This window comes from Blennius ocellaris (assembly GCF_963422515.1).
Source record: "Blennius ocellaris genome assembly, chromosome: 4".
In the NCBI taxonomy this organism is placed as follows: domain Eukaryota; kingdom Metazoa; phylum Chordata; class Actinopteri; order Blenniiformes; family Blenniidae; genus Blennius; species Blennius ocellaris.
In genome coordinates, this window is record NC_137653.1 from 3,289,348 (window position 1) to 3,314,785 (window position 25,438).

Consider the following 25,438-nt stretch of genomic DNA (forward strand, 5'->3'; position numbering starts at 1 on the left):
CTCAGAGCTGCAGCTGTGATGACGGAATTTCCCCATGTGGGTTTAATGAAGTCTGATCTCATCGAATCTAAAATGCACATTGAAACCGCTACAAGCAGTGTTTGTGTGGGAGAGTTCTTATGACGGCTGAGTTACTGCTCTGATAGAAAGCTCAGTCCTATTTTATGCTGCCATCTGGTGACAAAATCAGGAAACGACAGTGTAGGAGGAAAAAGGCTCTTCAGTCGAGAAACTTTGTTTATTCTGTAGAACTTGTTTAAACATACGGAGCTCCTGAGTGGCCATGAACGTGAGGAAGTGAGATAATAAGTCTTTACCTCGAGTTAATAACGTGAGGGAACAAATTACAATCTCGTAACCACCGATTAAATTATCTCTTTCCCTCGTTTTCTTAACATGAGGTAACGACTTATTATCTCGTTCCCAGGCTTTATTATTTCTTTTCTCTCTACGGCCACACAGGGGCTTTGTGTAAACATGTTTAAAAGTAATTGTTTAAACTTGTTAAAGTCCCTTTAATCGGTGTTGAGGCACAAACATACTCCTGGTAGTACCCAGTGGGACAAATGCATGTTGGTGTGCAGATCTGCCTCAAACACCAGCCCCACACCCATTGCATTCCTCCTCAAGGAAGTGGTGTACACTGGTGTACGCAGTGTGTTCTGCAAAAATATAAAATACACAGTCACACAAACAGTTCAAGAGAAACGGTAAAAAAAAAAATGACAAAAGAAACAGCATTGTACGAAGGTCTGTCTTGTTCACACCTGTAACCTGAGGTGGTGAGCCTCTATCGGGATGACTTTGACAATGGGCAGTTCAACAACCAACACTTTGGGTTTGCTCCTCACTAAGCATCCATTGTCCACGTCCCAGTCCGCTCCCTCCAGGTACAGACCGGACACGAAGCAGCCTGCAGGGCAGAAGACTGTCAGTGCTCAGACCTCATTTCTGATCGCGCTGCATTTAATCAGTGTCTTTCTCTTACCCTGGCGGGGTTTCTCGCTGATCTCATCCTCGTTGCGGTACTTGGTCACCTCTGTGTAGAGTGTTGAAAGATCCAGAGGCCACCCGTTCTCCCTGCATGCAGCTTGAACCAGAGCAGTTAAGTAGGATTCTGGGATGTGGAGTCCTGACAGCCACATGACTTTTGGCTCTCCGTGTTCCACCTGGCGGACACATCACATTTCAGATATTCAATATGAAGCTCAGCTTGTTTGCTGTGTTTCAGATGAATGAATAAGGCGTCTAGAGATTCCAGTGAGTTAATATATACGCTGCACCGATCCTCACCCAGTAGCTGTACTGTTCATGACGTCTCTTGAAGTGGCTCGACCAGTTCCCCAAAGACTTCAGAGTGTCTGGCGCCAGCTTCTTCCAAATAGCTGGAATCTGACCGTTGAAAAGGGCCGAGGCCACCTCTTCAAGCTCGCTGCTCATTCCCACTTCACCGCTCAAAGCCTGGGGGGCAGGAGAAGATGTGAACACTTCCAAAGTGGAAAGGGGGAACCAATAACCCGACACGGCGCGACGCGACGCGTGCAAGGTCAGTTTCCCATCATCTTACCTTCTGGAGCTCAGCAAGAGACAGTTGCATGCGGACCAGGAGCGCGTTGAAGCGTTCCAGCTCTTGAAGCAGAACCACTGAGGTCGGAGAGATCTCTGTTCCAAACTTCTTACGGATCACATCCAAATCGAATGAATCGGGCAGCTTGTTCTGAATGTCCTTGGCCATCTGGCCGATGTACTCGTCCCGACTGACGTTTCCACCTGATTCACCTGCAGGTTTAAAGGCCAAGAGAGACAGAAGAATCACGAGACAGCATTCGAAGGAAACAAGCATGAGGCTAGAGGTATGGACGAAGTCCGAACTGACCTGTCTGAGGCTGCAGGTCTATTAAGTGAGACCACATGTCTTTAACTGCATGTGTGTAGTATTCTATCTCTGCATTGGAGTGAAGACCCAGCACCTCGGGTGTATTTGCCAGCGGCAGGTTCTTTATCTCATCTGTAATATTTTACAAAGTGAAACTGTGTCAGTGACGACAGAAAAGTTCTTTAAAGCGGGATAAACCGTAAGCTGTGACGGCTACCGACCAACGTATGTTTTCATTGGTCCATATGGAGGGATCTTGTAATCAATGTCTTGGTTCTTGAAGAAGTGGAACTGTCGAAAGGTGTAGAAAAGGAAGTCTCCAAAGTACTCGTCCATGTAGACCGTCAGGATCCTGCGATCAAAGCTGTCTATCGCTCGCCCGCCATACATCACCTGATCAAACGATATACCGGCCGACGTAAACAACAGTCCTCACCAGCAGAACAGTATGACACACTTCAGTTTGCATTATGAAATAAGTTCAGCCATACCTCCCCAACAAGGTATTTCAGGCTTCCCCATGGTATGTTGCTTTCTCCTTGGCTGTGAGCCTTGGTCAGGTACGTGTTGAGGATTTCCATGCACACCTGTTGAGCACGGTTACAAAGTTCAAAACACTGAACTATAAGTGAGATTTACGCCTCAGTAAACATGTCTGAGAGAAACAAAACCTTTCTGATACGTCGTTGGCTCCCCGGCCACTTACAAAGAAATCCGACTCGCTGAAGTCGTATGAGACGTTCCATCCAATCTTTCCATACTTGCGCCTCTCTTGCACCACTGAGTGGAAGAAAGCCAGAACGTACACCAGGCTGCGGAAGGCAGGGTGTGGACATCCAGTCAAGGCCTCACTGGAGATTTTAGAGTATATGGCCCTCATGTTCAGCTTCAGGCCGTTAGGAGGCTCTGTTACCACCTGTAAACGTGAAAACGTAACGACAACTTAAAAATCACTGAATTAAAATGGTGTTTTTACACGTTATTACACTTTCATCTCTTGTTTGAAGCAGCTCAGACACTGAGATGTTCCATAAGTGATCCTTCTGAAGTGCAAACCACAACAACAAATCACTAAACACAACAAATTGAAAAACACAACAGCAAATTCAAAAACACAACAGCAAATCATTAAACACAACAACAAATTGAAAAACACAACTGCAAATTCAAAAACACAACACAAATGAAAAAACACAACAACAAATGAAAAAATACAACAACAAATTGAAAAACACAACAGCAAATGAAAAAACAGAACAATAAATGAAAAGACACAACAAATTGAAAAAGCCCAACAACAAAATGAAAAACACATTTGTTGTTGTGTTTTTTAACTTGTGTTGTGTTTTTCAATTTGTTGTTGTGTTTTTTCATTTTGTTGTTGTTTTTTCAATTTATTGTTGTGTCTTTTCATTTGTGTTGTGTTTTTGAATTTGCAGTTGTGTTTTTTCATTTGTGTTGTGGTTTGCACTTCAGGGCCACCGTACTTCTGGGTAGAATTTATGCATTGTAGTGAGAGAACATGGCATCACCATTCATCTAAGAGCAAGTAAAAAAATGTAAAATGCTGCACGTATTGCCAACTCAGTAGGTTTTGGTTGCCATCTTAGTTGGAATAAAAAAAAAAAAAGAGAGAGAGATGAATGGACAACATGTTTCACCTTCCGGGACTTTTGCAGAATGCCAATGGGGAAATCATTAATCGGGTTTGTCGTAATCCACAGGCGAAAGTTGGGGTTGGGCTTGGTGATCCTCTCTAAAGCCTTCTCCAGTTCTTTTAGCCACTTCACGAGCAGGTGGCAATTCTGGAGCATCAACCATTGACCGCGAGCCGCAGCCTTCTCCAACAACTCTAGGGCCACCTTTACAGGAGACAACACCTTTACTGTACAATCGCTTCACAATATATGTGTCACATTCAGTAGCAGCTGCGGGGAAGGATTTCGTACCTTTTCTTGGCCTTGGCCCATTGCAAGAAACTTGAACTTGCTTCCCCCAAAGCCTGACCTTTCTGCTAGTTTCATGAGGTCGTTGGCGGGGTCAGAGCCGGGACTCAAAATGAAGACAATGGGGGAGAAAGGTGTGCTCTGTTCATGGATTGCATCAAAGTTGATCACAGGGGGCTGTACGTATCTGAGCATTAAAAACAGAAACAAAGAAAAGTGCAGGGATTGATTTCCTTCAGTTGAAACAATGAGAAGAAAACAAGAACTGTCTGCATGGTTTAGAAAATGTGTTTAGTTTGCTTGAAAGCTCTTAAAGAGGCCGAAACACAAAAGAAGTGTGCCACATATGCTTGCAATGGCCTACCTTGTCCAGCATGGTCTAAAAGATGTGCATTGAACTGTTAAACATGGGTGTTGTTTTAAAATCAGATGACCTGTTTGAAGTATTTTCATCTTTGGTTTCTAAAACTTTTGCAAATTTTTTAAGTACCTTGTGGTTTTACATGCAAGATATGTAATATGTGCCGATCATAGAAAGCTTCAGTTGTACAGTATATCTAGAAAAGAGAAAGTCTCACTTCTCGCCCATGGTGACGGTGACATAGTCCGTCACAGCTCGGTAGACTCTATCCACGCGAAAGCAGCGCAGCAGCAGCAGCTTCTGAAAGGTCGACAGGTTCTCCTTGAATTTTGAAGGAAATGTTGTCTGTTCTGGCGCATCCAAGTCATACCACTGGGGAGAGGTAAACATGAGAACTGAAATCAGTTTCAGTTGATCCGGTGACGCTGCGGCAGTCTCTCAGGTTGGGGCCACTCACAGACATCCACTCAGTAGGAAGACTTTCAATGTCGTCGGGCAGCGAGCCGAACGGATCAGGAAAGAGCTGTGACAGTTTGATTATGTCCTCCCAGCCCTGATCTGGAAGCCACTCGCACGGCTTTATGCGTTGGCTTTTCTCCAGGGATATATTACCTTTGCACGTGAAGCAAGGACATGTGAAGTTATTGTACGTATTTGGTTGTTTTTTTTCCCCCTTCCCTGTAATTTGCTTGAATATTAACGTTGAACTTGTCTCACCCTTCATAAAGAATTCCAGTTCCTCCTGAGTCACCTTCTCTTGTGCCTGCTCAAGTTTGATGGTCATGGTGAAAGAAAAGAGCAGCTTGTGCCTTTCAAACAGCCCTAGAGATATAAAATCACAATGATTAAATATTTATATTGAATAAACCTGTTTTGATTATAACATTTTTCATTATTCGACATGAGTTGTTGTTGTTGTTTTTCGACCTGTGCATCCGTAGTTGTAAACGTTGTACATCAGCGTGTTCATGATGTTCTCTAGCCTTTTGGGAAGGATGGCGTCGGGCAGAGATTTTCGCAGCGAAAAGTCAAACACTTCGAGGTAGGACGCCAGCGAGTATTGGTACATGGTGTTCACCAAAGCCATTTCTGTCAGCACAAAAAACAGGATAGCGCCACACTTGGCTGCGGGACGATATTCGTCTCTGAGCTTATCGATGTCCTCTGATGTCTTTACAGCCAAATTAAGCTTCTCGAACACCTAAAGATGATGAAATCAAATGGATTAGCGGTCGCGGTGATCTTGATTTCATTCCATGGACTTAATTAACGCCTCCTGCAGTCAGACTGACCTCTCTGGCTTTCAGTTTCGTCACTTCCAACGTGTCTAAGAGCTCTGTGTTATCCAGCATGTTGCCTGTAGATGTGGCCAGCTCTTCCAGCAAGGAGTCCCCCAGATTTTTCAGCAGCTTTTTGTTGTTACTTGTCTCCTGGATCAGGCACTTATGCTGTTCCTCCAGCTCTTTCTTCTCGAATCCCATTATGACGCTCAGCAGCTGGTCCTCCAAACCCTTCTGGGTCACTGCAAGTGACACAAGCACACGGAGCAGCTTGACACAAACTGACAACACAGCATAGTGTTTGAAAGATTAAAAAACAAAAGCCATGTCGCCGTCTCGCCAAATGGCTCCTACCAGTGTAGTTAATGACCATAGATTTTCCGAAAACTGACGGAGAGTATTTGGGGTTGGCCAGTTTGGTGTTGAGGTACAGTTGGAAGTTGGAATCGTAGTCCACTTCCTTGTCGCCCAGCGTGACGACTTGTCGGCCCTCCGCTCCTTTCACGTTTTTCTCCAGGACGTTGTCAATCACAGGGTCAATGTACTCGTCCACATCTTGGATTAGAAACGGGAAGCCATATTTGATGGCCATCTCCAGATGTTTCAGGAAGTCTGGATCGTTGAAAGATGAAACCTGGGACACGGTGGTTGATCAACTGGTCAGGGCCGCGCGTCATGAATAGTCAATATTCAACATTCGTAATATATATATAAGTGTGTCCCTTTTCGTACCTTGAGGTTATTGTTTTCCTCTTTCGTCTTAATCCAGTTGAGGGCTTGTTGCTGCGGGTCAATACACAGTGGAAAGCGGCTCCCCCTGGTCGTGAGAATCCCGTTCTGCACAGAGAGTTCATCTGGAGGCAAACCCTCTGAATCCCATCTGTCGCCAAGATTTCATTTTGCATGCAGTCAACAGACAGTTTTTTTTTTTTTTTTTTTTTTTAACTCAAACTCAAAGAAATATCTTGCATATAGATTTTTTGTTTGCAACTAAATTCAAATCGTACTCACCTGCTGATTTCTACCTCATCAGAAAGAAGGTGTTCCACTTTGAAAGGCCGACTCAAAGGGATGCCTCTTTCCTTCACGTCTTGGGTCCATGTGTTGTACACCATCTCATTCCTGAAGTCCCAGCTGAAGGCCCCCTCATAGCTGAGGAAAGCAGCACAGATCAGACAGTCACCCAGGAGACGCACACGACGCACCTTCAACTCCTCAAGGTCCTTGTTCCACCTGGGAACCAAAAAAAAGGGTCAGATTAAAATCAACATTCTGAACGAGCTGACTCGGGGCTTCAGTACCAAATCTACTGTCTTTCAAACCCTCACCGTTCGTTCTCAGAGCTCAGACCGGAGATGAGTTTGTCAGCGGCGACGAGCCTTCTCTCCATGAGCTCGGCTTCTTCTTGGAGCAACTGTTTCTCCTCAATAGCTGCTCTGTACTTGTCGCCGAGAGCCTGCAGTTCTTTCTGGAGATCAGCGAGCTCACTTTGAATGTGCTCCAGTTCCTGCTTACTCAGGAAGAAGTTCTTCTCGAGGCGGGCCACCTTGAGAAATAGATCATCGCGGTTCTATGACGTGTCTTTGTCCAGCTATCAGAGGGTGTAACACCGCTTTTAGCATTTACCTTTTCTCTCTTGGGCTTGATTTGCTTCGAAACCTCACAGTAACCCATGATTGCCTCTACAAATTTAAGCATTCCTGAACCCGCCTTGCTGATGGCTTGCATCTCCTCGAGGCTTGTGTGGAGGTTCTTGAGGAAGCCTCGTCACGGCAAGCGCAAAGGAAACAGCAGTGAGATATTGTAAATACCTCAAACATGAGAGGGACATTTTCATCATTATCTACAGTTTGTGGTTTGGGGCTGCTGCAGTGACACAGTGGTTAACAAACTCGCCTCATAGTGAACAGGCCACGGGTTCAAATATTAGCCGGGGCCTCTCTGTGTGGAGTTTGCATATCCTCCCCGGGGGTGTGTATCCCACGACCCCAGACGGGATATAAAGCAGCAGAGAAGATGAATTGTAGGTCTCTTACCTCTGACGGTCCTGACCTGGGTGTTATTGATGGAGTCATAATCCATGTCTATCAGTGTACGGAGGAAGTTGGCTTCGGACATCATCCCCTTGGCTGACTGCCAACTGATTTCTTTGTAGCCACGAAGCACCAGGATGCACTCGCACACTACTTGCACTTGTTTGGGTGGCTTGGCAAAAGATCTGTACAAAGAGTCAGTGGAAGAAGATGAACGGGACCGATGAGGGTGAGTGGACGAATTAACCAATGACTTGATGCAGCTTTTATAAAGTTTAAGTGTTAAGACATGGATGATCGTCACTGATTGGTGTTTCAGCAAACTTTCTGGAGTACTCTTTATACATTATTTAAGGTTATATCAGTCCGAGTGGACGTTGAGGCCATGAAGGGGAGTGTACCGGATCTCAGTGACGTCAGATTTTTCCAGGCCTTGGAGAGCAATGCGAGCGGCCTCTAAGGCTGGAAGAGCTTCAGCCAGGGAACTCTCAGCTTCTGTCTTCTCTACAGCTATGACTTTGTTCTGTTCTTCAATCTCTTTGGCTTTGTCTTCTGCCAGAGTCTTTTTCTCCCCCGCTGGAACAAAACGTAACCGTTGGTTTTCAGAGAGCAAAAAAAAGTACACAGTGTGCATTACGATCGTGAATTAGAAGAGGCAGGTTCACACTGACCAACGCTTGTATTTGTAGAAATCTCATCCAGCAGGGCTTCGCATGCTGTTGACTTTTCAGCGAGGATGATTTTCTGATCTGCGAGCTTCACATTCAGTTCAGTGAGCTTCTCAGTGGCTTCCTTTAGTTTATCTAAGCCTCCTTCCAGACGCTTGCACTGAGCTAAAATTTTAAATAAAGAAAAAGTCAAGAGTCTTTGTAATCATCACAAACATTTTTAGCACAGTACTCATGGCACCAGTCAAATACTTTCAGCAGAGATGCAGAATTCAAAGCGTTTCTTATCTTCTTACCCAAGGTATGTTGGTCCTTTTCCTTCAAGAGGTTACAATAGGTGCTAATGAGGTCCAAATAATTCTTTGGGGTGACGTAGTTGCAACGTCTGAGCTTTTGCAAGAATCGCTTGCTGTAGTCACCCACAGACTGATGGACCATGCATACATGCTCAATAACTGCAACAGAATGGTCTTCAGGGATCATTGGATTTTCACCTGTTAAAAAAACCCAAATGTGATGGAAATTGAACACTCAAAAATGTCTGACATGCCTGTCTAAATGTCTCACAACAAAATTTCAGACAAGAAAAGCATTTCAAAAAGTATGTGTCTTTACAGACCGAGAAAAGACTGAGCCACAGCGAGCAGTGCCTGCGGAGGCCACGGTGAAAACCAGTCGATCACAGTGTTGTTCATCAGTCCTGAGAGCGAGAAAAAGTTCAGTCAGCGGCAAAACATCTACGTCTATTAATTCATTGCCCAAGACTTACTCCCACCTGGAAAGTTCCTGCAGCGTGTCCTCAGGGTGTCTCCCACAGGAGACATTCCTAAAACAATGTGTAGATTGTTGGCACTCTTGTTGACAAAGTACTGCCACACACTGTCTTTAGAGGGACCGGATCCCATCCTGAGAGCCTCATCGCGAAGCTGGTTCAGAAGTGGTTCCTTCTCCTCATCAGGGAACAAAGCAGGAACAATCCCTGTAGGAGAGTGTAAAGTTATTGCAGCTATAACTCTTAAGAGAATGCGACTGAGTTAGAGCCACAAGACCGGTATCAGACCTGAGGTCAGCATGTTGTTAATAAGTTCCAAGAAGCCTTCCTCGGCAACATGAGCGTCAGTAAACAGAAACACTGTCTTTTTATTTTCAATGCCAAGCTTCAAGTACAGTCCCTTCAGGTCATCACGGAAGTTATTTTCATTGTACCCTCTGCTCAATGTAATCTCAAACACCTAGGATGGGCAGGGAGTAGAATTAGAAGATGCTGAAAATATCATTCACGAAAACATCTTAGAATAGTTTCAGTCTATTGTCTACTATTCTATGAAAAAGCAATTGAACAATCATATGTTTCACAACCTCACAGCCAGCCGCAAAGGCCGCCAGCTTGGTGAGGGACTGCTTCCCAGAGCCCCCGACACCAACAAGCAGGGCGTGGCCTCGATCGATGCGAATTATGCGGTGTATGCGCGTTAGATGTTCCAAAGCATCATCAAACAGGACCAGGTCCATCCTTGACTTGTTTTCATTGTATTCCTCTAATATTTCCTATAAAAGGACCAAAGTCAACATAGATGACTGGTTATAATAAATATTTACACTATGAAATTGGTATCATATTCGAAAATATACAGACTGAGACCTGGATCGCAACGAGTGGCTCAGTTAATATTCAGGCAATACCTGAAAGAGGGCCTTTGAGGCATCATAGTCTTGTAAGTCATCATAAACCCTTGTGTCAGCTTCTTGAAGTGCCGTGTCGTAGTCTCCGAAAAGTATTGGCTCTTTCATGACCGCTTCCAGGTTTGATGGGAAATTCTCTTGAATTAAATTCTTGATGTGACCTTGAACCTGAGGAGGGAATGTCTCTAGTAGTAATTGCAGTTGAAGTAACAGTTGCACACATTCCTTTTGTCCCACGCTTTCAACATGAAGTAGGGTCATGAATTACCAAAGCTTTGTCGGTTTCATCAATGAGCCTGTCGTGGAAGATTCTCAGGCATTCGTTTCTCCACACACGAACAAACTGGTCGACAGTCAGATATCTGTTGAGTACAAACCAGAAAGATCAGAGAAGCACAGTCTTCTTGTGAATCTACTACTGTATATTATACCTCTCAGGCTTGGTGAGGACGAGTCCACTGTAAACTCTTGACAGATCTCTAAGGTTGAAAATGTAGTGGAACTTGGATGGCGTTGGAGGCAGATCTTTGATGATCATGTTGTATAGTTCCAGTGTGCAGGAGGTGACCTGATCACAAACCGTTTGTATGGCCTCTTGAAATGGCTGAAAAGAAAATACATTTATTTGTCAAGATGTCCAAGATTTTAATCTGTTCTGATGACTTTGAAAGGTGCACTTACTCTGGCATGACCTCTGATAATGGAAGCGTAGATCAGGTGAAGAGACTCCACTGTTGGGAAAGGTATACTGAAGACGCTGAACAGTGAGGTGAAGCGAGTATCCACCGCATTTCTTCCTCCTCCTGCTTTACCCATGGCAGCAATGAAGCCAAGATCCTTGAGGGTTTTGTACTTAAGTTCTTTCCCTCTGTCATATAAGCCCCCTCGGTCCAACAGCAGCTTCAACAGTGCAATCGGCTGTTGTGTGCCGTAACTATCCACCTGAAAGAAGACCTCAGACATTCAAGTACGTACTACCATGCCTCAGATATGGAACATAAGTCTTGGCTGAGAGGTGTGAAGAGGTACAGTACCTTTGGCATGTTCATGTCATCGATAAAGATCAATAGTCTTTTCCCCGGAGGAGGACCGTAGGTCTCCTTGGTCTTTTTCTCCACATTGGCCTCCAGATTTCTTTGCAGGTCCAATGAAGTTGTTCTGGATGAAAAGTTGATGGTCAAAGTCATCTATAAAGAAAACAAATATAATTGAATGACAATGACATTAGGAATAGACGTATTCGCATCGTAAGAGACTACACGTACTCTCGTATCTGCGTCAACATTCTTGAGGAAGTTGTGAATGGTGGCGGTCTTGGACGTGCCACACTCTCCAACCAGTAGCACTGGCCTCTTTATCTTCACCATCTGTTCCAGGATCCAGTTGGCTCTTGTGGTCTCAACAGTTGGCACTAAAGCAAAAAAGAAATATTGAAGATGAAAGATTTTGGTTTGGGTACATGTATTCACGTTTGTTTTAAGTCCTTGATTCACAATAGTTAAAAAAAAAATACCTAAGATATCGGTGAATTTCATTTCAGGGTTATGAATGTATTTGGCGACCAGAGAGCTCCAGGGAACCCACTTCTCTTGTGTCCCATCGAAGTGGAAATCATACAGAGTTGGGAGGTATCCTGTCAGAATGCAATGATTTATTATTAAAAATCCCATACTCCCATGTACTTGAAGAAGTAACATTTCTATAGTGAATCCTGTTTGCATTATTCATTAGATTGTACCTGGTATCTCTCCTGGTCCGGCCAGGGTATTGTCGTCATACACCGGGGTGAGGCAGGAAAGCTTTTTTAAGAGGTCATCAAACTGGATCCTGCCACTCTCCAGCAATGTAGCACCAAGTGAACAGCACAGAGCTTCAAGAAAGTAACCCTCCAGGACTTCAACTCTGTTGCTCTTCTGCTCCAGCAGTGCATCCAGTGTGAAGCACAACTGAGTCACCTGAACATAAATCAGAGCGTACACTTCAATTAAATCCCCTACACTTCAAACACTGAAACATACCATAGAGTAATGGAATTAACGTACCATATTTAGATCTGTCTGAGGGACAACAGTCTTCAGTTTTTGGCCCTGTTTGCCATCATCAATACCATCTACGATCATATCGATAGAGCTGTGCACATATTTATCAAACAGTCTGTTGAGTTCTGCTTGTTCCTGGAGGAAGAAAAAAAAAGACTTTGTTCAGATATTATTAACCTATAAACTACTACAGAGAATAAAATCATGAACACACATACTTTGGCAGGCCTGGTGTGCAGCCATTTCTTCCAGAATGGGGTATAGCGCAGATTTTTGGGGTCAACAAAAACCATTCCACAGCGCGAAACAGTAGCCGGGGAAGCATACTGAAGGTCACCCACCTGTAGCAGTAAATATTTACAATGAGTCCTGAAAGTTGCATAGAGTAATTCATATTTTGAGAACAGTGTTTTGTTTTGGATTTTTTTTTTGGGGGGGGGGGGGCAAATTCTGACAAACCTCAAACAGCAGCGCGCAGTGATTCTGCAAACGGATTCGTTCACCATTCGCTAAAGTGAGGAGCTTGTTGTCATCCATTACTGAGTTCATGTTCTCCACCCAGAGAGCGTCCACGTCCCCGTCGAACAGGATGTACCTGGGAGTCAAAGACATATTTTCACAGAAATGCTTTGCTGCTTTTCCCAGTGTTTCTCCGGACTACATTGCTTGTAATTTAGTTTGAGTGAAAGGACTGAATTGAGCTTCTCGTGAACGTTCTACCTCCGCTCTTGTTTGTCCGTCGGTCTGTTGATATCGCGGAAGATGTTTGACAAGATCCCATCAGTCCAGTCTCGAGTGTCAGGATCCAGAACTCCATATAGCTCAGTCACACTCATCGCTTTGGGATTCAGTGGATATAGCTTAGTGTGTAATCCCAACCTGAAGACGAGATAGAACGAAATGTAGCAACATCCACACAGAAAACAAGAAAACAAAAAAACAACAACACTCAGGAAAGTGTGGTTATTGACACTGACTTGGTCTGAGCTTGACACAATGTGCTGATCACAACCGACTTCCCTCCTCCTGTCGGGCCCACAATCATAGTGGTGTGCCTGGTCATCATGGTCTCGTACATCTGCACCACTTTATCAACCTGATGCCACAAACAGCGCATAGTGATCATCAAATATAATAATAAAGTGTTAAATATTTCATTGGGCAAAATATTTCTCGGCAGTAAACATCAGTTGTCATGACTCTACAATTGTCGTCGATGAAGGACCTGGTTCGGAAGTGTGAGATATCTATTCTCTTCCAGGACGTCTTCTACAGCATCATTGAAGTTGGGATAGCGAACCCGGGGGCAATCCAGCCCAGGGAACAGGTCTGAGATCAGCCCAAGGAACAGGGGGACGTCCTCAAACACAAACTTGGGCTGGTTCATGTCCCGGAGGGCGCGCATCAACACCACATCCTGACCAAACGCAAATGACGGGTAAGGTGATTAATGAAAGATAGAAAACTGATGACATGCGGTCGTGTGACGGCGCTTTATCGAGACACAATTGTCACTACATACTTTGCGTATTCTACATAATAAGTTCAACATTAATCAGATGGATGATAAATAATTGTAGTTTCAATTTGCTGAAGATGTAAATAAAACATAAAAACGTTTACCTCACTGAGGTCTGAGGAGTCTCTCTTCAGCTCTCCCGCCATCACCAAAACAGATTTAAGTGCTCGCAGGCCAAAGTCATAATGAGACTGTTTGGACAGCTGCTCACGGGCCAGTTTATACAAAACTGTCATCTTCTTTGCCAACGCCTGAGAAGGAGAAAAACACAGATCTCATGAACTTGTGAATTTTTTAATATCTGCAATCAGCAGAAGAAAATATCAGAAAATGACCAAGACAAAGCATAATCTTTAAATCTCCAACACAAATGGAGACTATTGTAAAAATACAAATATATGAGTCCCTATGCAGAGCTCTCCTTTGTTTTTGTGTGCACGCGTACCTTGGCCATGAGAAAACCCTCGGAAAGGAGCATAATCTCACAGATCGTCTGGAGGTCAGGCACAATGACCACCACCGGCCTGAAAAGGGCTTTGACTGATTCCGGCAGCTCCGTGCGTCCCGCATAGCCAGGGTTCATTGTGATGAAAATCCCAATGCGGTCATCCAGGCGGATGTCCTGGCCTTCAAACTGATGTGCATTGGTAAAAAAAAATAAAAATTGTTTAAGCAAACTTTTGAAAACAGATCCTTGAATATAGCAGGGGAAAAAAATTATAATAATCTTTACATAACGGCAACAGACATACCTGGAATCTTTCCTGGTGTAGAATGAGAGCATTGCGGATAGTTTGAATTTGGGAGGAGATGACAGATAACACCGAAGCGTCGATACGATTAAATTCATCGAAGCAGCCCCAAGCGCCACACTGGGCAAGGCCAGAGAGAATTTTACCCACAGCCTACAAACACAGAGAGAGCAGGGGATGTTTAAAGTATCAGCATGAGCACCAAAGCACTGCAGTACATCACAGGGTTAAGGTTGTGGGATACAATTTCTTTTTACTTTTACTATTTCTTTAGAAACCCGTCAGTTGTTTCGGTGCCTTACCAAGTAGTCCATACCCTCGCCGCAGTTTGTAACCACACAGAGCAGACCTAAGGCCTTCGCCAGATCTTTGGTGGACTCTGTCTTTCCGGTACCAGCCGGTCCAGCAAGAGCACCCCCCAAGTACATGGACAGGGCCTGCATTAAAAACACACACACACTTAGAAAAAAAACATTTTGTAGCCTGGGATCACAAACAAAACTATTTATGTGTCAAGTTAGGCGATGGCAAGCCGGAAAGCACGTCAGACCTGCGTGAGCGTGAGGTAAATTCGGTCTGTCAGTGGAGTTATGACCAGCCGGCCATTTAAGCCCATGTATTCGTAGCCGTAAGAAAACGACGCGCTGCACTGATGCACAAAGAGGTCGTCGGTTTTCGGTTCCCAATAAAATCTCAGTTGGCTTTCCCACTCAAATTCCCGTGCATCCATTATGCTGCAAAGACACATGATGTTCATTTCGTTGTGTCAAAACTAAACGTGGCGTCATTTGTAAGTAGACGAAATAACAGTCGGTGAATGTTACCTGTTCTGGACAAAGCTATCCACAATGTCTCTTGCGTGGACGTCGATGATAAGCACAGTGTTGATCTTGCGTCGGTCATTCCTCCTCGTGGGCTGAGCAATGCGTGTCACCAGCTCATCGATCTGCTGATGCATCTTCTCGGCATGCTTCTTCATTGCGTGCTTCTCCCCTTTCTTCACGCTCTTGAACATGTCCTCCACCTCCCAGGTCCACCACACCTGACTCGCAGCCAGTACGACCATGCCCTGGTACAGTAACATCCAATCCACCCTGAGAAACACGGGAAGGACGATTTTTACTAATTTTTTTTTACCGTTCGCCCACAGACACATTGGGAAATCACACATAGGAGCAAAGCTTCTTAGACACACCTGCTCCTGTCCTCACAATAGTGAAATATCGCTTCTTTGGTTATGAGACGGTTCGTCCTCCTCATCTCCAGGAGCACCTCCATCATCCACTCCTCCACTTTGCCCTGGACCGGGACTGGTTTTCTCAGCTCCATCGCTTCACCCTCGGCCGACACCATCGCTCCAACCAACAACTCCCCGTTGGGCTCAGCATCAAATCGCAGAGATGCTATGTTGTCGTACATCTGACGGAAGGAAAAAAGTACACACACTTAGAAACACACACTTACATGATATATTTGATATATCATTTTCTACTTCTTTTTTTTTTTTTACTTCATATTGTACCTTGATCATGTGCTCCTGAACACAAGTTGGGTCGCTACTCCCTAAAATACTGAGCAGTTCATCATCTGAAATGAAGAAGAAGCGAGGAAACGCGTTCCGCTTGGAGTCCAGGTACTCATTAAGACTCTTCTGGCACTTCCCAAGACCGTCGCTCAGGGCCTGCAGATCCGCCAGCCGGTTTGGGACCAAGCAACATTGCTTAATGTTTGGGCTATTCATGGTGCTGCTCATTATCTACACACACACACACACACACAAAAAACAAACAAAAGAGACGACATTATTTTCACATCCACATAAACGGAAACTGAATTGAATCGGGTTAAAATTGTAGCAACGCTCACGTCTTTAAATTTTTGGTCGATGTTGTCAAACTTCTTCGCTTCCTCGGGTAACTGTGAGCAGATGTCTCCACCAATAAATATGCTCCCCAAGTACATCCATTTCCGTTGCACCAACAACCATGCCTGTGCCGAATACATTTTCTCTGTAAAGATTTTGTTCGCGAGCTAAACGCAAGTAGGGAGCAGAGCTGACTCGGACTCACTGACCTCGATAGTCTCGCTGATTAGAGACAGATCTTTTTGCAATTGCTGAATGGTGCCAAGGAAAGGTCCGACGAAACGGCTGCCAGCCATGCTTTGCAAGCTCAGGATGTCGTTGTCCACATTCAGCAAGACCTCATCGACAGCACCCAGGATGGAACCACGTCTCTGGGTGCCTTTAACGTATGAAACCACACTGAACTTCGTGTTTTCCCAGGTCTCCGCCACCGCCTTCACTCCCTGTAGGCACACACACAAACTCAAATGACAACATGTAACACAAACTTCGACGGTACCGATGCACTGACACAAGTCATGGTAAATGCCAATGTCAGATCAATCTTGCCTTTTCGATACTGAGCTCCTTCACGGCAGAAGTGACAATGTCCCCGATGACGTCTGCATATTTGTGCAGTTCCATGGCGAACATGTGTTCCAGGGTGAATGTGTCTGAGTTCATGGAAAAGCTCGTTCCAGTTCTTTCAATGAGCTCCTTCCAGTGCCTAAAGCAGAGAGACATTTGTTCATATTATACAGATTATACCTGGACTTCCTTGGTGAAAACATATTGTCAATACTGCTGTTTTACATCTGGACTGATAGAAATCAGTCTTCAAACCTGTCTCTAAGAGCTTCATTCTTCAGGTCCAGCAATAAAGGGAGAGACTCCCTGAACTCTTTCATGCGTCCGTCTAGAAACAAGGCAACGGGCAAGGCTCGCACGTCTTTAGGCAGCTTCCTCAATCTTTTGATGAAACCTTCAACACCATCCTGTAACACCTGGATGTCTAAATGGACCCAGAGTGTTTGTGACCACTCTGTCTTTGCATCCTGGAAAAACACAATTAAAATAAAAAAAGATGTCAAGCACATTTTTTGGTATGTTGTCAGATCCTCTTCTGATCTTCGACGGACAACAATCCCATCTCACCTTCTGATCTCTATATATGTTGTAAATCTGCCCCAATGCCTTCATGTCCTTTTGAACGCTTGCAATCTCTGGGTTGGCAGTAATAGGAAGGTCCAGAAGCTTCTCTGCATTAGTTAGGTCCTGTTGTGCTGTCACCATCTTTTCAAGATCTGCTTCATATTTTTCCATAATTGTAAGTCCTGAAGACAAAAAAAAACATAGTTTCTCCACTACAATTCTACATTTCACATGTAATATGGTATTGTTATGGATACAGCAACTTCAGCATGTGAATGTACAAGTACCTTTTTCCAAATCGTCTCCCACAGCTCCCGGGCCATGCATGTGGAAGCTTTCAGCAAATATAAACAATTCTTCCTTGAAGTCGTCAATGTTTTTCTTCGTCATCTTTTAGAAGAACGTACGGGGGAAAAAAAGTTGTCATAGAAATCATAGTTATGCTCTTTGTTATTTAAATTAAAAAATCCATTAATATAAATTTGGACAGAATTGATGTTTACCACAGTAAACGACTTCTTGACGTCTTTCAGACTGCGATCCACTTGTCTGGATTCTGTGAACAGATCCTTCCACATCTGCTCAAAGTTGGCCAAAAGATCCAATTCATCCACGTCGACCTTGACGACATGAAGCAGAGGCTCAACCACTGCAAGTCATATCAACCTTCAAGACAACGATTCGACAATGGACACGTCGTACCTCCACTCTGTACATGGCCAGGGTCCGATATCTTTCTTTAATGCTGAGGAATCTCATCTCCACTTCAAAAGACGTATCCCTGATAGTGGAGACGGTGCTCAGAACGGACTTCAGGGCTTCAAAATCATCAGGGCTCTGCTGCAGGTTCTTTGTGAGTTGCTGTCGAATGAGGAAAAGATAAGAAAAAAACATTCATAAGACTTCTTTTTTAATGACAAGAGTGAACTCAGTCCTTGAAGAGAGTAGCGCAATACGGCACCATGAGCTCAGCTCTCAAGTTGAACAGATCCTCTTTGGCCGGCTTGTGAAGAAAACCACAGAGTGACGTGATCCAGGACTCGGCGGTTTGCCGCACCGTGACGATCAGAGCCCCGAGGTTTAGGCGGATGACGTGCTCGTTCCGAAAAGGAGGCTCCAGCGCCACCTCCTGTCGAACGCGGGTGAAAAACTGCAGCTTGTCGTCGTACGTGACGCAGGATGGATTCTTCGCCGCAAACTTCTCATTCACGACGGTTATGTTTTTCTCCCAGAGGGCCCGGTAGCGTTTCCAGTGGTGGAGGTACCGATCCACAGAGACGAGCGACTGCTGTACGCTCTGCGACACGCTGGTGGCACTTTCAGTGATCTGAGGATGCTGAAGCACGTCGCCACAGAAGGTGAACGTCACAAACTCCTCTTCGTTACCGACGCGCACCGGAGGACACTCGGTGCATGTCCCATGCTTCCAACGCACAAATTGCTTTAAAAAAACAACAAACAAACAGTAACACCGTTAAGTCGGTGTCAGTAACACATCACAAGCAATATTTCAATACAGATTGTTTCAGTGGTGATCGTTAGGAGGCCCAACCTTGGTGCTTTCCACACAGTCTCTGACACATTGCATGATCAGCGAGTGGACGTCGCTGTTTTTTGGCTGCAGCACCACCTTAGGGGCCGACAGAACGACGTCAACTTGAAAGAGAGCAGCGCTTCCCATCAGCGCCACGTTCAAGGCTTGAACATTACTGAGAGCAGAAGTCGACCAAGAAAAGGGGACACGTCAGCAAAATGCAGGTACAGCAACTCGTTCCGAAGTAAGTGACCTCAATGCGTCGCGTCGTCACCTCAGCACCATCTTCACAAGGGAGTCCAGCACTTTATGTTCCCAGTGCGCATAATAGTCCGCCATGCATTTCGCTTTGCCGCTGCTGGTTTCCATGACTAAATGTTCTACTTTGGGGATGAGGAATCCAATGTCAGCATACTTTCTCACCAGCAAATTCAATGTCTTGGCCCTCTCTCGCTCAATATGCTCACAGAACTCCTTGACACCTTCAAAGAAACATACAACAAGTTGAATATGATTGAAATTTTCTTCTTTTTCTTTCCTGAAGGATTCTATTCAATAAAAACCAGCATCCAGTATTCGTACCTGGCAGGTCATTTGATTTCTCCGGAGGTGGGATTTTCATTAAGTTGGCGGTCGCCATTGCTTGAAGCTTGGAATCAATTTCCTTTTCAATACTGTGAAGGTGATTGAAGAGAGACTCAAACTTGGAGACGGCCTGAAAAGCTTCGCCGATATAGTCGGGGATTCCTAAAACCGGACGCAAATATTAAGATTTCAGTTATGAAACATCAGACGATGACACCCGCAAACGTCACAAAGTATCTGTCAGCACGGTACCCAAGGTTTTCCAGTTGATTCGTTTGCAGCCGTTATTCAGCTCGGTCTGCACAGCGTCGATGTGCGGAGCAAGCATTGTGAAATGTGCGTCACTCAGGCGGCCGATCACGGAGTTGTACCGGCCGGCAATTCTTTTCAGATCAGTCACGTATCTAAAACCAAGATGGAAAAAGGTCACGTCGGCGATCACATCGACTTCTGACGTTTCGGAAGATTCGGTCTCCACCTAAAAATACAGACACGAGTAAAAACCATCACCTGTCAAATTTGTGCTCTTGTGGAGCGACACATTGGGCCAGTCCAGGCACGGGGAATCCCAGTGGCACAAGGTCATTTGTTTCTGAAATGATTTGTCTTATCGTTGGGGGAAAGTTCACGGTGTATCGCACATCCCTCTGTTGGCTTCGCTCGGCTGATGGCACACCCTTAAAATCAATAGGAAAAAAAAAAAAATGGGTGCAGAGCCTCACAGGAATACCATTTACAGTTAAGTAATGTGTGTAAAATATATACCACGTCAGCCTGGATTGGATTTTCACTGGTAGCAATGGCCAACAGGGGTTTTTTCAACAGCAGAGGCAGGTTGCGTTCCGTCTCAGCGAACCAGCACTCATACGTTTTCTTTTCGTATTTCTTCAGTCGAGCTGCCAACTCCATGTACTTGTCCTTGGCCTTTGCAGAATACAGGAGAAGTCGATCAATACTGATGACATTTATACCAACACACGCAACTCCGATAAGATGAGATGACTCACAGCTTTGGTCTGGTGGCTGTGCAGCGCCTCTGGTTCTTGCAGGAAGAGAAGGAGGGTTTGCTTGATGTCGTGGACGAGCGATCGGGCCCACAAGATGGCTCCTGCCACTGGCGACTCATTCTTACTCAGTGGTGGTTTATCCTTCTCGTTCTCAAAAATGTCAGCCATCGTGTCGACCTACAGCAATGAAGAGGAAACTTCCTTATTACAGCCAATGTCAAGAGAAAAAACAAACTTTACAGCAGCTACAAGAAAATAACAAATAGGTTTATAGGTGTATGGCATAAAAAGGTAACATCTAGTTTTGTGTTGTTTACTCTGTATCGAATAAATTGAATTATAGATCCATATAATCAGTTTCAATGCCGCATTGGAATTAAGTTAATCAACCAAGCGTGTACGCATCATTTCCCACTGTGAGACACACATTCTTTACTTCACACGTTGATAATATCGTCTTTTTGACTCCAAATTCCAATATAAAATGCTCCTTTCAGATTTTGCAATACCTCTTTCATATACTGGGCCAGGACGTCATCAAACTTTTTCATCAGATGGCTCTTGATCGCCTCTCTGGAGCGGATGTGGTCGAATTTTATCAGTATTTTAAAGGCAGCAGATGAAGAGCGCAGAGTCTTACAAGTCTCGTCAATCAAGCTCATGGCTTCTCCGTCTATTGCCTAAGGAGACACAAGAAATTAATCAAGAGTCAGTATGTATGAATATAGAACCTCCTTTGTATTGTTAAATACGTGAAACAGAAATTTGAAAGTGACAAAATGGAGATACTTCACTGCCTAATTGTTATTCTAAGATGCAGAAACGTACATTTCAATAATAACTTAAACCCACCAGAACTGAGGTGTTGAAGTCTTGAACGATCGTTTTCCAGCTGCTCATCTTTAACATGTTGAAAGGGTTAAAGCTGATCTGTTCAAAAGGCGACGCCAGCCCGTTCACTCTGGCCAGCACGGCACCAAGCACGTCGACCTTAGTGGAGTCACGTCTTGGCACTGTGCCAAAAAAGTTGGCAAATTCCTCCAAAATCTGCAAGACAAGTTTAACAGGACTCTTCATTCAGACTTCCCAAAGTCCCAGATATACTCACGTTGTGAAGGGTCAATAATCCAGACGTTTCATTGGCGCTGACCTGAAGGACGTTGCACAGGTCGCGGCAGACGGACGCCATGTAATCACTCCTCTCAAACAGTCGCTTGCGGTCGAATTCCCACCGCTGATCCCAGCCCAGCTTTTCGATATCGGCGCGCACGTCAAAGTAGGACGTTTTCCAGTGGCTCAGGAGCCGCTCGGCCTCATGAACCTGAGATCTGGCCTCCTTCTTACTCCTGCTCCAGAAGCAACGCGTTATCGAGACACGAAAGAAAAATCTAATTCCATCATAGTCCCCGTATATTAATGCCCGGCAGAATCCGCACGTACTTGAAGAGGGTCTGGACGTCAATTGTTCGAGCCACCCGGTCACACAGCTGCCAGGCAATGCGCTCCATCAGAGGGACCATACGTTCGTCGCTTTTGAAGTGGTAGGAAATCATCCACACGGTTTGCAGGCTCTCCATCAGAGGGCGGATGGTCTTCCGGATCATTCCAAAGTTTGCACCGTTCGCCAGATTCTACCAAAACACAACAATTGGGAACTTTTAACAAGATGTCGCAGTATTTCCGTAGACTTGGCAGCAAAAGGGATCAAGCATTGTGGTATATGTCTGAGAATACAATACATTCAGTATTCCTCTGTGGCACAGCATCCTCACCATGAAGTGTCTCTCCATTGTTTGGAGGAAGCGAAAGATATCGTCTGCCTCCAGTCGGAATTTGACGAGTTCGGCGACGGTTTCTTCCAGGGTGTGAACGACGCTGGAATCCGCTTTGGTCATCACCTCCAGGATCTTCTTCACTGCCGGCTGTTCCAGCTGCTCGCTCACAATATTCAGGGCAGAAGCTCGATCCTGCCAAAGCACGAGCTCTGCCAGCGGACCTGGCGCCTGGAGCGCAAAGGAAAATTTACTTTTTCTGCAGTGTAGCATAAACTTGACCTGAAAGTTCTTTCATTGTTTTGTTTTTTTGTTTTGTTTTTTTCTCAAACAATACTTCTAATCTTATCCAGGTCGAACTCACAATAGATAAATTCACAAACCTGTGGTTGTCTTTTTTGCTGCTCCTCCAGAACAATGGTAATTTGAGTCTGCCAGTTCATCACACACTGCTCCAACTTCTCAACCATCTCGGGATTAGCAAGCAAGGCGTCCACTTCTTGCTTCAAGTCCAGTTCGGGAATGTGCAAGGCAACCTCATCTGCAAAAGCCGAGCTCAGTTTGTCCGCTTCATCACGATTTTATTGTTTTTGAGACAGTAAACTTTATGTTTTCACTATTTCTTTTTTTCTTTCGTAACGTTTATATAATGGCAAATCCTTGAAACGAAAGGTAATACGTTATTTGGTACATTTAATGAAACAAACCCTCGGCCTGAAGACGTCGCAGAGTTGTGTGGACAACTCCCAAAAACTTGGTCATCTTGTTGAGCAAGTCATGTCGAGTGACAAGTTCGTCATTTGGGGTTTCTGAACTCTCCGGGCCACCCTCAGCGTCGGGTTCCCCCGGAGCAGGAGCAGCCTTGTTTTGCGCACCTTCTGCACTGAGTACCATCTGGGAGATGGAGGGGTAATAGAGCTGACAGGAGACAAGAAAATATGCAGTTGTTGTAGTTTGGTAACAACCTTTCTGTACATGTAATGTTAACGCTCAGTCTGGCTGATAGGGGGTTGCATTTTTTATTTTAATATATATATATACTTACATGGAGAAGCGTGTCATGTAGCACCTCCAGCGGGTGACCGCTGTGTATTTCAATATCAAATAGTCTTGGCATCATGATATTGGCCTCATTCATATCGACCGGCTCACTTATCGGCTCTGTGAAATCACAACAATTGCTATTTATTTACTACCAAGTATTCAGGTCTTAAAAAATAGTTTAACGTAAGCTGATGAATTCCAGAGGAAATCTTGTGTGCCAGCCTCTCGCTGATGTCGTTCTGAACTGCCATCAAAGGCGTCTCCATTGCAACAGACGGCAATGAGAGGATGTCATTAATCTCCTCCATGAGGTGCCTCTCCCACCCGCTCTGTGTTGGGGAATCACGTTTTTTTTTGCAAACTGTTCGCAGGATCATTAGCAAAAGTCAAAGCAACATATTACTGAATGTTCGGCGTGTGCTTTTTTTGTGTCCATGTTCCCAACAGAACGGGACTTGCCAAAGAAAACTCTGGCCAAACAAAATGGCAGAAAATTTAATTCAATTCAATTGTATTTTATTTTATTTTATTTTATTTTATTTTATTTTATTTTATTTTGTTTTATTTTATTTTCCAGAGGAAATGTTGTGTGTCTGCCTCTCTTCTCACATCAAACACAAGTTTATTATAACCTTTCATCTGCTCAGTGAGGTGCCTCTCCCATCCACTTTATATGAGACTTTTTTTTTTGCATCGTGACAAAGGTATACGCATTGCCACTGACACATGAGAATAATACTCACCACTTGTGTTTCTGATCAAGTTTATAATGCGGGATTTCAAAAATCTCTCTGGGAATTGGTTGACTGCCACGTCGATCTCAAGCTGGTTGACTGCTTTTAAGTCAGTCCTCTGGAAAATGCAAAACCAGGTACAAGTTAAACAAGTTATTTTATTCACTCATTAAAAGCAAAATCGTCAATAAATGGCGAAGCTCACATGAGAGGAGCTTTCTCCATCTGTACCACAGGTAACTTCTGCCCCAGGGTCTGATGAGGCGAGACGTGTTTTCTCTGGCAAAAGTAAACATGGTCGTAAAAGAATTAGAAATTCAATGTCAACAGTGGGAAATACAGGACTGGGATGTTAGAAAGAGGACAGTTAATTGAATTATATACAAATAATTGTGAATTCTATATCAGAAATGTTTTTATTGAAACAGTAGAACAGTGTCAGTGCAGTTTCACGTGTGTGTCGGGAGTCTCAAGTCGCAGTGCAAACTTGAGGCGCTCTTGTTGGTGTTTTTTTACGCAGGGCCATTATTACGCACACGATCACAGACGCGAGCTCACCTGCGGCCACTTCAGCCTCAACCTCCTCCTCGATGACGCTTTTGAAGAACGACAGACATGACGGCGAGTCCTCCGAGGTCACGGAGTTCAAGTACTGGATGATTTTCTGCTCGTTGTCTCCGTCGCCGCGGCGGAACACCTCGTCCAAGCAGCGCGGGTCCAGACCGAAGCCGCCTGACGCGATCTGTCGGATCGCCTCCTCTCGTAAATCTCCGTGGGACATTTTTGTTATGTCATCGTGGAAACTAAACTTCAATGGGGGAAAAAAAAAAACGTTCTCGCAGCTGAAACGCATATATCGTCCAACTTTAGGACGGCGCGCGATGAAGTTTGGCGTTGTTAGGGAAACAGTAACGAGTGGCGCAGGGTAACGTGTTCCCTGAGTGTGGACTGAAAGGCACCCCACAGGATGCCTTTACATCCATTTATCCATATAGAAAGAGAGAAAAGTCTCCAGTTAGGTCTATGTTTATACAAAACGGTTGTTAAACGTTTAGATTGTCAAAAAAATACACTCATTTTTAGTTATTATTGTTCTCACTATACTTTCTGTCTCTTCCTTTCCTCTCCAGTCCAGTGGGGTTGCCAGTTATTTATTTTTAATGCAAGGCAAGGCAAATTAAATGTATTTATGGAGCACCATTCAAGCAAGACATAAAATAAATTAAGGAAATACTGAAAAGCTTTACAAAGACATAAGACATATTAATAAAGAAGATATACGTCATGAAAACAGCACAAACAGTAGAATAAATAAGGTAAGAGATTAATTAAGATAAGTTTAATAAAGGAAGTAAAATCTGACGTTTATTCTAAAGCCTGTGCTAATAAGAATGTTTAAAGTCCTGATTTAAAAGTGGGTGTGTCAGCAGTTTGTTTGTTGTTTGTCTTGCAAGTCATCCATAAATCATTTAAGTCTATCTAAACAAAGTGACCATTGACAACTGGTGTGATGACCTCCATCAGATCCAGTATAACATTTAATGCTCTGTTACTTTATTGAAATTGTTTTGTGTTTCCTCTTGTGGCCTAAAAACGGACTTGTGTACGTG

The 25,438-nt window shown here is 44.4% G+C and overlaps 1 protein-coding gene across 1 annotated transcript; it reads right to left on the reverse strand.

Moving 5' to 3' along the window:
* Window positions 1-515: 515 nt before the first annotated feature.
* On the reverse strand, window positions 516-24,609 carry dnah10 (dynein axonemal heavy chain 10; the record flags this gene model as incomplete). The annotated part of the gene is made up of 73 exons (XM_080495361.1): window positions 516-662; window positions 768-913; window positions 989-1,169; window positions 1,294-1,461; window positions 1,568-1,779; window positions 1,877-2,008; window positions 2,098-2,269; window positions 2,368-2,463; window positions 2,583-2,792; window positions 3,538-3,738; window positions 3,826-4,009; window positions 4,401-4,555; window positions 4,641-4,795; window positions 4,901-5,005; window positions 5,111-5,384; window positions 5,476-5,705; window positions 5,818-6,097; window positions 6,196-6,343; window positions 6,475-6,696; window positions 6,792-7,009; window positions 7,090-7,226; window positions 7,500-7,681; window positions 7,898-8,072; window positions 8,168-8,329; window positions 8,461-8,658; window positions 8,784-8,864; window positions 8,940-9,143; window positions 9,225-9,396; window positions 9,524-9,712; window positions 9,848-10,015; window positions 10,116-10,209; window positions 10,279-10,451; window positions 10,529-10,789; window positions 10,882-11,034; window positions 11,113-11,258; window positions 11,361-11,480; window positions 11,586-11,802; window positions 11,890-12,021; window positions 12,105-12,227; window positions 12,346-12,481; window positions 12,607-12,765; window positions 12,864-12,982; window positions 13,112-13,303; window positions 13,510-13,656; window positions 13,851-14,039; window positions 14,158-14,310; window positions 14,460-14,594; window positions 14,708-14,891; window positions 14,982-15,251; window positions 15,353-15,576; window positions 15,680-15,913; window positions 16,024-16,146; window positions 16,231-16,464; window positions 16,571-16,727; window positions 16,844-17,055; window positions 17,156-17,334; window positions 17,440-17,542; window positions 17,656-17,772; window positions 17,855-18,013; window positions 18,114-18,593; window positions 18,705-18,861; window positions 18,961-19,168; window positions 19,269-19,433; window positions 19,524-19,749; window positions 20,037-20,195; window positions 20,279-20,455; window positions 20,788-20,958; window positions 21,131-21,325; window positions 21,429-21,627; window positions 21,719-21,909; window positions 22,051-22,281; window positions 22,434-22,591; window positions 24,387-24,609. The coding sequence occupies 73 exons, from the start codon at window positions 24,607-24,609 to the stop codon at window positions 516-518; spliced, it is 13,089 nt and encodes a 4,362-aa protein (XP_080351487.1).
* Window positions 24,610-25,438: the final 829 nt, after the last annotated feature.